Source organism: Pseudorasbora parva, chromosome 16 (genome assembly GCF_024679245.1).
Source record: "Pseudorasbora parva isolate DD20220531a chromosome 16, ASM2467924v1, whole genome shotgun sequence".
Lineage (NCBI taxonomy): Eukaryota > Metazoa > Chordata > Actinopteri > Cypriniformes > Gobionidae > Pseudorasbora > Pseudorasbora parva.
In genome coordinates this window covers 16,042,044-16,059,615 of record NC_090187.1, presented here as the reverse complement: position 1 = coordinate 16,059,615, position 17,572 = coordinate 16,042,044, and the positions used below count along the sequence as shown (strand labels likewise).

General features: G+C 42.1%; 1 protein-coding gene across 1 annotated transcript; it reads right to left on the bottom strand.

Annotated features, from left to right (window-relative positions):
* Positions 1 to 1,213: 1,213 nt before the first annotated feature.
* olfcr1 (olfactory receptor C family, r1) lies at positions 1,214 to 8,087 on the bottom strand. The gene is made up of 6 exons (XM_067419858.1): positions 7,822 to 8,087; positions 6,775 to 7,051; positions 5,820 to 6,653; positions 2,408 to 2,617; positions 2,211 to 2,334; positions 1,214 to 2,115 (listed from the first exon to the last, which is right to left on the bottom strand). Exons 1-6 carry the CDS (start codon positions 8,085 to 8,087, stop codon positions 1,214 to 1,216), a joined length of 2,613 nt encoding a protein of 870 aa, XP_067275959.1.
* Between the last annotated feature and the right edge of the window lie 9,485 nt (positions 8,088 to 17,572).

Genomic DNA, 17,572 nt, shown 5'->3' with positions numbered 1-17,572 from the left:
TAAATGCTTTGTATACATGTACAGATCATTTGTAACGGGTGATAAAGATTTGTAAATTATTTATTCATGCGTTTACAACATCATCTCTAAGAGGTGATGAACACTTTGTAGCGTGTACATTAATGTAAATGCTGACTGGTGAGGGTGACAGATGTCTTCTCTGACACGTGCACCTGATGCTTCACTGGAGGGTAAACCAGTTCACATTATCACTAACGTTAGACCCCACACAGAACACAAGTCTGCACCACTGAGTAAAAGGATTTAACTTATCGCACTGCTATCCCCTGACTTTAAGTCATTCTAAAATGTTTATTAATTTGACAAATAGTAATTTATCATTCTTTAAAAAAATTGCTTTAGAATAAATGCATTTTGTAGGTTTTAACAGACCAGCTTAAAAATTTAATGATGCATCAATAAATTATAAATTCATTGTTTACTAATGGTTTGATCATCATTTGTTCACAATTAACAATTGTTTATTGAGATAATGGTACACTGACATTTCAGTGATTAATAATATATTAACTAGTAACTTAACCATTTACTATGGATCTGTTTGGTTATTTTATATGCTATTTTTTTTTTTAAAAGATAACTTACAGATTTGCAAATTGTTAGCATATTATACTTAATCATTTATGAATGTATAGTCATGATTTGTAAATGATTAGTTTATCATTATCTAATAACTTATAAATATTGTATAACTGAATCTACAAAATATACAAAAAAGTAACAATTTAGTAACATTTATGAAATACATTGTCATGTTTTGTAAATCATTAGTTCATTATTAACTATTAAACTGTAAATTACTTATAACTTAATCTACTGAATATATGTAAAATAATTAACAAATCACTCATTAATCATTAATGAACACGTAGTCATGTTTCATAAATCATTTGTTAATTATTTACTAATCACTTGTAAATGACTTGTAAATGGAATTTACAAAACATTTATAAAATGTTAGCATATCACTTGATAATCATTTATGAATGTTTTGTAAATTATTAGTTCATCATTAACTAACCACTTATAAATGACTCACAACTGAACGTTATTATAAAGTGTTACCACAAAATCTCCTGAACAGATTTGAGAAGCACTGAATGAATGAAAGAAATAAACATATCTGTGACTCAGAACAGCTTTATTGTGAAACACAGAATCACAAAACTCAAAAAGGTTTTTAAAAGTATAATTATGCTTTTCCCATAAGAAACCTTTTAGTGTTATTTTCTGGCTTGAGTAAAATAATGTAACATTTTGGGACAAAGATACAAAATAAGAGTCCAAAACTAGAGGCCAGGATGGCAAAAATTTCCACAGCTACGCTATACTTCCCTGGTGAGCTCACATATGCTGGCACAAAAGTAATCCACACAGCACAAAAGATAAACATGCTGAAAGTAATGAATTTAGCCTCATTAAAATTATCTGGAAGTTTACGGGCAAAGAAGGCCAGCAGGATGCAGACAGAAGCAAGAAAGCTAATGTAGCCCAGTACACAGGCGAATCCCACAACTGACCCAACAGTGCACTCAAGGACGACCTTTGAACCCTGGATTCCAAAGTTACGGCGAGGTGAAGGCGGACTGACAGAGAGCCAAATGGCACAGATAACCACCTGAATGCAGGTAAAGACCAGAACACTTCCTCTCTGCTGGCCTGGTCCGAACCATTTGATAAGAGCTGAGGATCCAGGTCTAGTGGAGTGGAATGCAGCTACAACCACAATTGTCTTGACCAGAATACAGGAGATGCACAGGACAAAACTGATACCAAACACAGCCTGCTGAATCCTACATGACCAGAGCGATGGCTGGCCTACAAATATTAGTGAACACAAAAAGCAGAGTTTGAGAGAAAGAAGGAGTAGGAAGCTGAGCTCTGAGTTGTTAGCTTTGACTATTGGAGTGTTCCTATGGTACAGGAAAATAACAGCCACTGTCGTTGTAATGACAACACCTGAAACAGCAACACCCATCAGTGTAATGCCCATTGTTTCTCTAACAGAGAGAAACTCAGTCTCACGGGGCACACATTCATTTCTGAAACTATTTGACCAGAACTCTTGGGGACAGCGATAACATATTATTGAGCCTAGGGAAAAAACAGGAACATTAAAGCTCTTTAGTGTTTAGTGACTTAATGAATTATTGTCAGAGTAAAATATAGTGTTAGAGAGCATTAATGACCTGTACTATTGCTGATTTCCCCCTCTGTACAGGGCAGGCAGTCAAAACAGCACACCGGAAGACCCTTCTTAATGGCTTTACGTGTCCCAGGGGGACACTCAGAAGTGCACTTGGACACAGGCATCTGGGAACATGACAAGGAAGACATTTGATGGATACAATGTTTATTTTTTTATTTTATTAGAAGCCCCTCTCACCTTTCCTGACACTCCAGGCCATGAAATAGCTGACTCATTAATAATGAGCTGATTTCCCTCTACTCGTCCAATGGAAACATAGTGGAGTGAACCATCAGGAGCTTTTTGCCAGTTCACCAAATCATAGACAGGTGGAATGCTGCCTTCTTGGAAATAAAACTCCTCTCCAAACAGAGTGGTGAAATGAACTTGTCCAATATGCTGTAAAAGCTGAACAAGTCAGGGAAAGAGAGAAAATGCAAATGTTTGGAACAGCGACGAAGTTGATGTGAAGAAAATATGTGGACATTTAAAGGGTTACTCCCCCCCCAATATGTGCCATCGGAGGAATTGTTGGCCAAAGGCTAAAGACTACAGCCAGCAGAGGGAGCCATTTCTGCATGTTTTCAACTTGCGCTTGGAGGTTTGCGAGATCACACAGCACTCAGCTGGCAGCTGCAGCCTCAGACATTCATGTTTAAAGGTGCGGCCAGCAGAGCAAAGTAAGTCTTTCAACTTCCCAAACTAATTCCTATGAAAGTTAAGCTTTCAAAGGCATGAACTGAAAACGCGGCAGACTGAACATGCGCTGTGAATCTATGCCACGGACGTGTTTACCTCAGCTCTCATCACAAGCTCATGCATGACTGTCAATATATCTGACTCCTGCAGTCTTTTGGGCTGTGAGACTCCCTCAGCGGCTAAACCACATATTGAACAGACACATTCAGTTTTTAATTGTAGTGTTTATTCTCTAACTGAACTGATTTTATGAAAATGAACGCGGTCGCGGTGGGAAAGTGATCAGTGATTCAGTAATCTAGTAGCAGTGGCTTTGGGAGTGGCCTTGTAGGGCAGCGAAGCAGTCTGGGAATTGTTGTCTTTCATCCCCATGAGACAAAAATACGTTTTCTGTCTTTTCTCAGTATAGAAAGCACTAAATTAAAAAATAATAATTTCACATTTCTACTACATTAATGACCCAGTTTAAATACAGATTAATCTTCCCAGCGCTGAAGTACTCCTTTAACCCAATGAATAATGTTAATTAGTGTGTAATAGCACATTCTTAACATTTCCAAATACTTCATATTTACATTATGGGCTATGTATTGTTTTACTTGAGTTTGCTTTGAGAAAAAATACTGCATATTCAGACATATTCAAATGGTGTAAGTTCACCCAAAAAAGAAAATGCTGTAATTAATTACTTACCCTAATTTCGTTCGACACCTTTATCTTTGGAACACAAATTAAGATATTTTTGTTAAAATTCGATGGTTTAGAAAGGCCTCCATTGACACCAATGTAATTTCCTCTCTCGAGACCTATAAAAGGAACTAAAGATGTCATTACAAAGCCCATCTCACTACAGTGGTTGAATGAGTGGTTACAATGAGAATCGTTTTTGTGCACACAAAAAAAACAAAGATTCGAACCGTTATAAATCAGCATATCGATTCATGTTTTAGATCGAATGTCAAACCGCCAAACTGCTGAAATCGTGTGACATTGATGATCCGAATCATGAATCGATATGCTGATTTATAACGGTTCGAAGTTGAAATCAGCCCATCACTATATAAGTCGTTATTGGGGTTTTTTTTGCATACAAAATTTATTCTCGTCGCTTTATAAAATTATTGTAACATCACTGTAGTGAGATGGGCTTTTTAACGACATCTTTCTTTAGTGCCTTGTATGGGTCTTGAGAAAGGAAATGACATTGGTGTCAATGAAGGCCTTTCTGAGCAATATGATTTCAACTAAACTGTCTTCATTTGTGTTCCGAAGATGAACGAACGGTTGTCGAATGACATAAGGGTAAGTAATGACAGAATTTTCATTTTTGGGTGAACTAACCCTTTAAAGGTGGGGTAGGTCCTATCTGGTAACCGTTGTTGATATTTCAAATTACCAAAACAAACACGCCCCGCCCTACCCCCAAAAGGGGTCTCGGCCCTATTTTGATAGATCCGCCCCACACATACGTAACCCAGGCAACGACAATGGCAGAATCTGTGTAACTAATCCAGGTTGAATATTCAATGAAAAAGTCACCCCTTCCATCACAAAAACACAAACCGTTCTCATAAACAACTCGATAGTACACGGACATGACAGTCCAACTAACGACATACTACAATTACAACCAGATTAGAGTTATTATAGCGATCACAAAAACACAAACCCTTATCATGAAAAACTTGATAGAACACACGCACGACAGTCCAACTAACGACATATTACAATTATGACCAGAGTTATGATAGCGATCACAAAAACACAAACCCTTATTATGATGAACAACTCAATAGAACATGAGCCGACAGTCCAGCTAATGACATATTACAATTATGTAATATGTTAATTATGTAACAATTATGTAATATGATGAGTTATATAGATGAAAAGAGGAAACAAACATATATTAGGAGTATATCTTACCTGTTGGACACATTTTATGAGCTGACACTTGAAACCTTGAAAAAGTGAGGGGATTTAGATGATCCATACGTTGTGGAAATTAATGGGTCTTTATATGAAAGTAAATTGATGCCATATAGAATTGCAAACGCATGGTAAGATTTGTGAAAGTGTACATAAGATTGCAAGCGAAAATTAAATTTGCATGCGCAAAATACATTTTGCAACGGTGTAAATTGCCTTTCAAGTGTAAGAAAAAAATATTTGCAGCATTTTATAGAGAGGTCTCTATAGCCCCTTTCACACTGCGATTCCGGCAAATACACGGATAATGCGACCCGGCATTTGTTGGCCGCTAGATTTGGCCCATTCACACTGCCAGCGAAATACCGTAATATGTGCGCTTTCACACACAACCCGTAACGGTCCCGGATCGAGTTGACACGTAACATCCGGATGTGACGTATAATGGCGAGCGAGCTCAGCTTCAGCGGCGATACTAAGGAGCTCCGTGGTCTCGACTTGTGTCCAGTTTGCGCACATTTCGGCTTGTTTAATTTTAGTTTCTTTTGTATACGAACACTCTCTGCATTTAAAACACCGACTAGCTCTTCTGGCACTGCAGGGTTGTATTATTGAAAAAACAAGCTCTAGGAGTCGCACGATAACTACGTACACGTTGTGGCATTAGTTTTGGCTTTTGTTCACACAGCGCTCGCTTTTTAAACAGAACATTTTCCGGTCAGAAATGACCAAAGAGCACCAGAGAATAAATACAATAAAATATTAAAATATGTAAAACATTCTACAAATGTAAAAACTTTTACACTTCTTATTGTAAAATGTCTTGTTTGAAAAGTGATTTCTTTCAAATGAATGACAGTTGGGCAGCTGGATTAATAGTTTGTTATTTAAATGCAATGGCGTTCATACATTTGGAAATGGGTCCTTTTTTGAACCACTATTTAAATAAATATTTCAAAAATATTTTACATGAGATGCATACCTGTGCTGGAGTGATGTTGTCTGGAGAGGAGCACTTTGGTTTTATTTTAGGATCAGAGATTTTTTGCGGGGTGCACGCCAGCAAAGAATGAAGTGCATGAGCAGCAGCATATACAGCCAAGTAAACATTATATGTCACTCTCAGATGAGAAGTATCTGTAAATTGACTTTGAATCCCTTCCAGACTCTCTCTGCCACTGCATGAGGGCAGGGCTTTCTGAATTACCATGGAAGAGCTTTTCATAAGGCTACAGCCGAACATTTTTTCCCACAAGGTCCTCAAGAATTCATTATCAGGGTAGCGGGCAGGGTGTAGCTGCCGAAGATGTGCATCAAAACCAGGTATTTGCGCGCTCCGTAATGCCACACCTAGGGTTCCCTTAGAGATTGTGTAGAGCTGGGGATTTTCCAAGAGATAGTCACTGGTGCTCCAGATCTCACTTGCCAGGAACAGCCTATCTGTCACATTCCTTCGGATCAATTCCAAGAGAAACGCCTCTACATCTGAATACCAAGCAAACACCAAGATCACACGGGCGGAAGAGGCTTGGACTGTTGTGGCAGCACGGGCCACATCCTTTGCCAATTGCTCCCTGTAGAGTGTGTGAAAAAAGGCCAAGCAGATCCCCGTGCCCTTGATTTCCTCTTCAAACACCTGCACAGCCCCGCGCCCATAGTCATTATCGGCGACCACGGCTCCAACCCAGGTCCAACCGAAGCGTTTGGCCATTTGTGCCATGGTGCGTGCCTGAAAGCCATCACTGGGGACAGTGCGGAAGAAATTAGGGTACTTTCGTCTGTCACTAAGACATTGGCAGCTAGCCAGGTAGCTGATCTGAAAGCACATTTAAAACAATATTAGCACAGAGCTTGCATTTGTAATATTGTATATTTACCAATATCCAAACATCAATTCAAAAACAATTAATCTTTCTTGGAGCATAATATAACCTCACCATTGCGATCCGCAGGGGACTCAGCGTCCTGGATAGAAGAATGCTCTGAGTAGAAGAAGAATCTCCAATGAGGAGCTTGGCTGGTTTAATGGTACCACAAGTTTTATTTCCTCCACTAATCATTGAGACAGCTGCCATCAGGCTGTGGGGGTATCGGGAACAGCTATCCATTATGTGATAACCCAGTCGGACCCCCGGCAACAGAGTGGGGTTTTGGTTAATTTCTTCAACTGCAAACACAACCGCCTGAAGCCAGCGAACAGAACGTTCCTGAAAACTAACAGCAGATTTCTGGTTTAATTATTTTTGTTTGTCTTAGGTGACACAAAATATTGAATAGGTGGTAAAAGTTTTCCAGTGTTGAGCAAGAATCAAACAGTGATCACTTGAGCTGCGAAAAATCGCACTGCAGGATAAACAGCAATGGGTTTGTCACATGCCTGTCCTGTCTTGTGCGCACATGTGGGTTTTGTGTTGGGTTAGTACACTGAATGATAATTCTATAAACTAATCTATTTTCACCTATATTTCACCATTTTTTTATGTTTTATAGGTTACAAGTTTTATAAAAAATAAAATAAAACATTATAAAAAAAATGACCTGGAGATTAAGAAATTGTAAAATGATATTCACTTGATAAAATGCATGTGTAAATGATAAAATGCATTCCATGTATCACATTCTAAAATTCAGTTAATATGCTGCTGTTTAGAAATAATATTTATAATAAAAAATAACAAAAAACCAAATATAAAACATCCGTTTTTAAATGACAAATGTACAAAAGATACATCAAAGTACACATACAGGCATTTTTCTGAGTTAGAGAATATTCATGAATAATCCTTTTAAATTTAAACAAACTACAGTTAGACTTTTGCAAATAAAACAAAATAAATAAAAAAAATAAAAAATTGTATTGAAAATAAAATGCAGGAAAAACAATCTTTCATATATTCTACAGAACACATCAATACACAAACTCCATGTGTCTGACAGGTGTGAGGAGTGATAAGAAAGTGAATTAGATAGGGATTATCACTTACTCTAAGCATGGTGCTAATTCAGCTTTTCTGGTGAAGCGCAGGTCAGGGGTTGCAGCCAGGTTATGTACATTAATGAGAGTACCGATAATCACATCCCCATCCTGATAGAAACCATCACCATAAATGTTCTGTGGAGCATCCAAGTTCACACACTTTTCCTGCAGAGTCTCCTCTACTAGAGAAAACCCCATCTTAGCACCATATTCCTCCCACAGTAGAAGCATCAGCACATAAAGTGGAAACCACAATAGGACATGTACAAACATTGGGCACAGTTTGGTGTTACCAGCTTGTCTGGCACTCTTTCTGCACACTTGTGCATCAGTTTAGGGCAAGAAGAGGTATTTGTTTTGACCACAGTCCCAAGAGAGCAGTAGGAAAATAAGCGTCAGAAAATAAAACAACGTGAGGCCAAATTGCACCTCCTCTGAGTCACAGAATTAAAGACAATTGCACAATCATTTTCGATGAGTTCATGGTAAGATAGAGTGGCACAGGGACATTAAATATTTTCGGAATAGGGGGGCTCTGAGACTTGAAACAACAAAAAAGCCTCTGACAAAAAAGCCTGACTTTTAATTACAAAATCTCACCAGAGTTTGCCTGACAAAAACAACAACCCTGTGAAACACCAGCATAAGAAATCCAACATAAACAAGCATGAATGTTATAGAGGTCCATGCTGGTTTATGCTGATATAGTGCTGATTGGTTATGGTACAGTACTAGTCTAGCTGGATGGCCAGAACACTCATGCTGTTCTCAAGCAAAACAGAGCTATGAAGCTGGTTCCCTTTCGAGAGGTCTCTCGTATTCGAGAGGTCTTTCTCTGTTATACTGTAGGCAGTGTGTCCATGATACAGTGTGCACCCCTGCATATAGCACTGTTAACGCAGTGCCACAAAATCACCCTAAAGTCCCGCCAAGGCCGGATCACCACTGTACTCAACTACCTCGACGATTGGCTTATCATAGCCCAATCAGAGGCACAGTTACTAACCCACAACTCCTTGCTCCTCAACCCTCTAGAATGTTGGGTCTCAGGATCAATACTGCCAAGAGCTCAATATTTCCCACCCAGAATATTTCTTTCCTGGGGAAAGTCATAGACTCCATACACATGAGAGCGTGACTTGCGTCACAGCACACCCTCTCCATCCAGAGCATGGCAGCGGCATTCAAAGCTGGTGCTTGTATTCCTCTTAAGCGTTTTCAGAGGATGCTCAGCCTTATGGCCTCAGCATCAGCAGTACTCAAAATGGGTCTATTGCACATGTGCCCCCTTTTATCAGGCCCATTTTGCATCCAAGTGAACCCCTTTGAAGCTGTGTCAAAGCTCTGGCTCCTTGGAAGGCGACTGCCTGGTACCAGACAGTTGTGATTATGGGTACGATTCCAAAACGGGAAGTGGTTTTGACAGATGTGTCCAACCTAGGTTGGGGCGCCCTACACAAGGCAAACCAGTCTCTGACCAATGGGTAGAATCAGATAAAAGCCTGCACATCACTGTCTAGGGATGAGAGCAGTTATTCTATCCCCAGATAGCATTGTGACATTGATTCAATGTTAAAATTCCATAAAATTCGAGGTTGAAATGTCAATGCTAAGTAATATTGGATCAATGTTGAAAATTTGATAATAAAAAATATTGTATCAATGTTGAAAATGTGATAATAAAAAATATTGGACCAATGTTGAAAATTCAATGCTCAATAATATTGGATCAATGTTGATAATTCCTTGCTTTTTCCTTGCAGTGTTAAAAAGACAAACATTGAATCAATGCTGATGTTTGGTCAGATTATTTCTCCACTGGTGAGGCTTACATCAATCTATCTGTCCCATCATTCAACATGTTAAAGCATTTAACATTTACATTTCTGTGATTGTGAGCACATTCATTATCCTCAAACGCTACGACGAGTCCACGAACAAATGTGTGAATTAACAAAGAACTATTACCATAAAATTAAACTCAATGGGATGAACCAATGTATTATTAGTAGTATTATTAATGTTTTAATTATTGTTTTAAAATCTCTATAATGGAAAACATCTCCAATCCTCAAGTTTTTTCTGCTAGCTACAGTGCATGCAATTGAGTCCTTAATTCTTGTGGACATCCATTGATATTAATAAATCATAGCCTATCTGTTTAAAAAAAATTAAAATGTAGGCTATTATTATTATTTAAATCATGTAGAATTGAATTATTTATCTAAAGATTACAGGGTTAATAATGAATTTAGAATATTTTTCCCTACCTATCAAATGCACCACAATCCAATCCAGTAGGTGGTGGTAATGCACCTTCAGTCTGATTGCCAAACACCAATCAGATCAAATCGCAGTTTACACAGACTTACAGTGCGAAAAAGACAGACACACGACACGACAGCGTTTTTTATAAGTACAAAAATATTCATATAATTCATCTCAATTTTCATTTCGTGTTTTATCTTTATTTCTTACAACTTATGTGCAAGTTAGAGTGAACTGCGATGTTAATAGTCACACGAACTCCCTTCTACACAACCAACTATGGGGGTGATATTGTTGCTTTATTCCAAACAAAAATTTTGTTATCCACAAATAAATGTAAAGCGATTCACAAAAAATAAATAATTTCACAAATCAATAGAATGAGATCCACAAATATATGCAGGAGTTTCACAAAATAAATTAGAATCACAAATAAATACAATGACATTTGTGAGTAACAAAAAAATCCACACATGTCAAAAACACACAACTCTGCCTTGCATAAGTTGCATTCATTTGTGAATCGCTTCCTGTGCATTTGTTGATGGCTTCCTCTGCATTTGTGGATCTCGTCCTGCACATTTGTGGATCGCAGCACAGCACGTGGATTTTGAAACATTTCTAGCATCTAGACTGAAAAAAATCCACAAATACGTAGACTCCACCCACGTCTACTTAAGCCAATCAGATCACGGCCATATCGTGCTGACCAATCGTAGCACGTTCTCGCTCCAACCAATCACGTTTTGGCCAGTGCCGCTGAAAAATAGAGTTACGACCACTGATCTATATAAATCTATATATCTATATAATCAGATAACGACCATATCGTGCTCACCAGAGCCATTAGAGCTCTCAGTAGTTCCAAACAACTCTGTCCTGTCAATCTGTTTAAATAGGATATAGCAGGATAGACAGCCTTTTCACTATAGGCTATTAGCAGCAATGTCTGGCAAATATTAACACAATATGTGCATTGACTTCGCCAAGGCTTTACAGTAGCATTTTATTCTGAGGAGAGATGAAGAGAATCTTCATTTGGGTCACAAGAGTACAATATATGATTTTACAGTGTTGAGTGTTGTAGCCAATCACGTGCATTTCTATTGAAAATAATAACCAATTAATTTACCGTGAATGAGAATCATACGGTCTAAAAACGCTGAATTAATTTTAGTGCAAGTTTTTACAGGAATCGTCCCACTATCTTCATATCCTCTCATCATAACAGACAGCACAGACATGATTTAAATAAAGATTTATCCTGAAGTAATCAGATTTTTGTTTCCCTTTATCGAGGGAACTCAAGCTGCGTCGAAACGCTACGGGGACGTCTCTGCGTGACCGCGTCATGAAGCACTAGTGAAATCAGTCCAATAGTGAGGAGATACGTCATAGGCGTGTGACGTCATCGACCAGGAAGCTATAAAGCACACCCGGACCAAACAGTCATTAGCTTCTATGCCTTCACAAGCGCTCTATGTGAATATTGTATGTCCATTTATTGTGTGTGTCTGTCAAAGAATAAGAAAGATATTATGGCGAGCAAACAGTTCAAGCTTTGTGTCACTCCCTGCCCACGCTACATCACTGGTGGGGATACACACGACTTGTGTGTTATGTATTTGGGGCTCGAGCATGCCCAGTCAGCTCTCGAGGGGCCTGGCTGTGAGCATTGTGAGAGACTCCCTATGCGAACATTAAGATCATGCCGGGCACTCTTCGAGGAGAGTGCTTTGGCTCGCGGTCCTCAGGGCTCAGGTCCCGCTGTTGCCGAGGCGCAGCGAAGGCTCACGTCCTGGGGATCGCAGATAGATCTAGCTGCGGGGTTAGAGACGGGTGATCCCCTATCTCTGCCCTTACCCGCTGGATCTCATGCCTCAGTTCACGAGTTGGAAGCACGCTCTGCGGTTTCTTCCGAGGAACTGGATGTTGTGAGCCTGGATGAGGATGATCTCCCCATGCCGCCATTACACACTCATGAGGAGTTATTGGAGGTTGTGACTCGCGCCGTAGCCAGATTAAGTCTAGACTGGCCGGCTGAGCGTCAAGAAGCTCGTCAGCAAAGTAAATTAGACGAGCGATTTTTACCATCTCACTCACAACCTCCAAAGCGGGGCTTACCGTTTTTCCCGGACTCCCCAGAGTCAGCATCATCGCTCAGAGCCCCGCAGCTGCCCACTAAACTGGTGAGAACAACTTCGGCTTTAGTGGATAGGGCGTATTCGGCAGCAGTTCAGGCAGCCGCCTGTCTACATACCCTGGCTGTCCTGCAGGCATATCAGGCAGACCTGCTGAGGTATATAGATGACGAATGTGAAGAAGTGGGGAGGGAAATGATAGCGGAGATTAGGAGAGCCATAAAGAAAAAGTTCCTTATGGACGCGGCCATCTCCCCAGCCGGCCTCTTCGGCGACTCTGTAAATACGGCCATCGAACGATTTCAAGAGGCGAGAAAACAGGCGGCCGCGTTCCAACGTTTCCTTCCCCTGAGATCTTATCCCTCTGGGGCTGCTGGGCGGGAGCAGCCTCAGCCGAGTGCGTCCTCCTCATCATATCGAGCGCAACAAAAAGAGCCCCCCCGCAGAGAGACAGTCGGGGGTCCGGGCAGCGCGCTCAGCCGATGCCTTCCTGAGGTAGGGCAGACTTAAGGTCTGTCATTATCTCTAGGAAGGACTTGGCTAAGAAGAAGTCCTGACGCCAGAAGCGCAGGGCTTCCGATGGCAGTCCCCTCCGGGAGAGTGCAGCTCGCCGAGGCGCCCGCTCTCTCCCGGTGCCATCGGGGGGGGGGGCAGTCTGGCAACCCTGCCACCTATGGTGCTTCAGGGCGTGGCGGTCCCCGGCGAACGTATATCTCCATGTCCGCCCGGAAACGTAGTGGCGTGGGGATATTCGCGCCCTCTCAGGAGGACCCTCGGGCGGTCAGTTCGGTTGCTCCCTGCCGGGTCTCCGTTACAGGACACCGGGCTGACCGCCCAGGGAAATCCAGAGGCTAGCCTCGAGAGGCTGGTTCCCTTAGTAGACTTTCTGGCAGCATGGAAACTTCTGCCGAATGTCTCAGAATGGGTCCTGCTCACAATAGAAAAAGGGTACAGAATTCAATTCGGGTCAACCCGCCCGTGTTCAGCGGGGTTAATCCTACAGTAGTAAGCCCCGAGCAGGCTCTGGTCATGGAATAAGAGGTACAGACTCTTCTGCGAAAAGATGCTATAGAACGGGTCCCTCCCCACTGCAGAGAGTCGGGGTTTTACAGCCGGTACTTCATAGTTCCAAAGAAGGATGGGGGATTAAGGCCTATTCTAGATCTGCGTCAGTTAAACAGAGCAGTAAAGAAATTAAAATTCAGGATGCTCACGCTGAAAAAGATTATGTGCCACATCAGGTCCGAGGACTGGTGTGTCACAATAGACCTAAAAGATGCATACTTCCACATCTCCATCCTTCCGCAGCACAGAAAATTCCTCAGGTTTGCTTTCGGGGGCGAAGCTTACCAGTATCGAGTGCTGCCATGCAGTGCGTGGATGCAGCTCTGGCTCCGTTGCGACTCCAGGGCATTTGCGTGCTCAACTACATCGACGATTGGCTGGTATTAGTGCAGTCGAAACAACTGGCGGTTCAGCATCGAGATGCTGTTCTCGCCCATATGAAAGTGTTGGGGCTAAGGTTGAACGGAAAGAAAAGTGTGTTGGCACCTCAGCAGAGCACTACTTTTCTGGGGGTAGTTTGGGACACGAAAAGAATGTCGGCTCGGCTATCTCCTCCCAGGATAAAAACGATCCTGGATACCGTGAACCAGATAAAGCTAGGTCAGTCACTCACTGTGAAACACTGTTAGAGAGTGTTAGGGCTGATGGCAGCAGCGTCCAACGTGATACCTTTTGGCCTGCTGTACATGAGACCCTTACAGTGGTGGCTCAGGACCAAGGGCTTCTCCCCAAGGGGAAATCCTTTTAGTTTGATCAAGGTCACGCGGCGCTGCCTACGTGCCTTGGTGAAGTGGAAGGATCCTTGGTTCCTGTCCCGAGGTCCAGTTCTGGGGGTTCCTTGTTGTCGCGTAACGCTAACGACGGATGCCTCCCTAACTGGCTAGGGGGCGGTCATGAGTGGCCCGCTCGGCTCGGGGTCTGTGGAGCGGCCATCAGCTTTCGTGGCATATAAACCAGCTGGAGCTGGATGGCCGTGTTTCTGTCACTCAGGCACTTTCTTCCAGACCTCTGGGACCGCCATGTGCTAGTTCAGTCGGACAACACAGCAGTGGTCTAAGATCGCGCCGGTTGTGGAAGCTGGCACATCAAATGTTGTTTTGGGCCCAGGACAAGATGTTATCGGTCAGAGCGATTCCGGGGAACCTGAATGTAGTGGCGGACTCCCTGTCAAGGCAGGGAGTGGTGCTGGGGGAGTGGAGACTCCACCCCAAGGTGGTGGAGAGTCTCTGGAATCGCTTCAGGTGAGCTGAGGTGGATTTGTTTGTGTCTCAAGAGACAACGCACTGATCTCTATTTTTCTCCCTCACGCATCCAGCGCCACTGGGGCTGGACGCAATGGTGCAGACGTGGCTGAGGCTATGTCTGTACGCCTTTCCCCTTCTGGCATTGCTCCCAGGAGTGCTGGAGAGAGTCCGCCAGGACGGGGCCTGGCTGCTATGCTGCTATTGGTAGCCCCGTTCTGGCCGGGCTGAGTGTGGCTATCGGACATAGTATCTCTCCTCGAGGGTCCCCCCTGGGAAATTCCCGTCAGGGAATTTGCGAGCCCTGGCCCATACGTGCGAAAGGTGTGTTCTGTTAGACACATACACATAAGCAAAAAAATCTATAACAATGAAATACAATCACATATTAAAACACGTTTTACTCACATGGTGTGTTGCACCATTCCTGTCGGATCTAAATCCAGCATCGACCGGAGATTTTTTTACAAATGATCCTGCAGTGAACTAAAGTGAATGTCTTCCCCAGGTGAGCTGGAACTTCATTAAAATAAAGTTCAACCACTCATTCCTAATATTAGGATCAGAAGGAAGCTTATGCAGCAACTGTGTTCTTCCACAACCAGCAATAGCGCAATACCTTAAAGGGTTACTTCAGCGATTACCATATGGCTTTGTATCAGTAGAAACCCTGGAGTATTATCAAATGATTGTGATAATAATCATTTGATAATACTGATTATCAATTATCAGTATTATTAGTATTATTAATAGTATTGTCAGTGTTGTGAATGTATGCCGCGAATGTGGTCGCAATTTCCTCAGCTCTCTATCACTAGAGTTTATCAGCTCATTTATGACGTTAAATGTAATCTGACCGCTAATCTGAGTTAGTGCTGTGAGACTCACACGGCAACTCGAAAGTTATATTACACAGACACATTCAGAATTTAATTGTAGAGTCTGTTCTATAACTCAGTCACAGTAATCCAGTAGCAGTGGCTTTGGGAATGGCCTCACAGGGCAGCGAAGCATTCTGGGAATTGTAGTCTTTCATCCCCATGAGAAAAATAAATTTTCTGTCTTTTCTCAGTCTAGAAGGCACCAAATTCAAAATTAATTTCACATTTCTACTACATTAATGACCCAGTTTAAATAGAGATTCATCTTTCCAGTGCTGAAGTACCCCTTTAATCTTCCTCGATTTATTATTGTTGACCAGCTGCTAGCACGAGCCCTCCATGAGTCGGTGGGCAGGGTTACTGAACCCTATGTGTTCATTATTCTGTAGAGGCGGTGTTTCGTTGCGCACTGACGTCAGTAGAAGGACCGTTTGTTGAGCTTGGTATCTATAAAAGCTTTTCTTTGACTAACAAGGAAGTTTTCAGCTCTGAAACTTAGAGGATATTCTTATATTACCATGACCTTTTATATATCAAAAGCTCAAGGAAAAGTTGATTCCTCAATTCATTACCCCTTTAGGATTGGCATACACTGTGATTTTAGTCCTATTTCGAACCAAATTCTGACTCGTGCTAGCCTGACAAGCCAGACCCACATCAAGATGTTTGGTCTGGAAACTCACCATTGACAGGGCTCAATCCGAGGGGCGGGATAAACGGTTGTCTTTCAAGCCCCTTTTGCACGCGATAGGATAGCGCTACAATCAACCAGAGCAACGAAGGTGAAACGGAGCTCGTTGATAGATTAAACATTCGCCGTATCCGGTCGGCAAAACTCTGAACACATCTTCCCTTTTTAAGAATGACTTCAGTGCCGTTCTTTGTTCTTTTCTCAGAGAAAAGCTTAACTCCTTAGTCTTCCAGAGTCGTGGTCAAAGCTGATTAGAAAGACCGCCGTTCGCCAGTTTCTGTCTTTATTAGAAGCACGCAAAAGCAGCTCGGCCGTTGTCATTATGGCTCCGCCCACCGACTCCATACACGATGTGATTGGCTCGACAGGAGTTTGGTGTTTACAGCTCAGAAGGGTATCGGGAGTTGCTAGATGACACTCGCGGGCAGATTAGATTTGCTGCCGCTAGGGTGGGTCTAGATTTCTAGGCTAGTCTCGTGCAACTTTGTCGTGTCATTGTTGTGAGGTGTTCGTCTATCTATGGGATGGTTTTAGTATCAAGATGATTAACGTACCTGTGTGTGCAACGAGTAAAATGTGCATTTGTGGAAACGGTGCCGCGCATGAATTCATTGACTTGTGAGTCTATCCTATTTGATTCATTTGGATTTTGAGACAAAATCGGATCGACTCGGATCCACAAATGCACATTTTACTCATTGGCGTTGCACGCACAGATTATTAATTTTGATAGTTAAATCATCCCATATTTGTCCAGTGTAGAAACCAGAGGTGATCGGAAGTTTAGATATATTTCTGGCATGGCCATAATAGAGGGAATGCATCAACATCAACCACGCCGGAGCCCGCCCTCTTAAGTGGCAAAACATTTAGCAAAATGAGTGGGTGTTCTAGCGGTGGCTGCAAAAATGTCAGTACAACTGACAATTATCAGCTAAAATTACATGTAGTTGGACTTGATAGTGACCCTAGCAAATTGTCAAAACACTTGTGGTCATTGGATGGTGGCATGTGGCCAGACATAGCTTTTCCCAACATTTATACGTCCCTTATCTCGACGACGGGGAAGTACACCAAGGAAAGCTTAAAAGCCTACGTAAGGAAAAGTCCAGCAGAACGCGCATCCGTCGTGTTCAGAGGTTAACCGGGCTGAGTGAGAATATGCGGCTGCGCGTCAACTCGCTGTCGGTCAGAGAGGAGAGGAGAGGAGAGCAGCTGGGATCGATTGTGTAGGCTGAGCAGGCTATCGTATCTTTTTTAGATATTTCAGTATCGATATTTTTGACAACACTAGTTGCACTGTGCCGACCCAGGCTTTTAAAAGTGAAATAAATCCACACTTCAGAGCCGCTTACCGGGCTTCCATGACTAAAAGAACAAGCGGGCGTGCAAGCACCGGAAATCAGGTGGCCATGGAAACCAAAACTGGCGCGCTTGGAACCGAAGATCGGAACCGAAAATAAATTTTCTA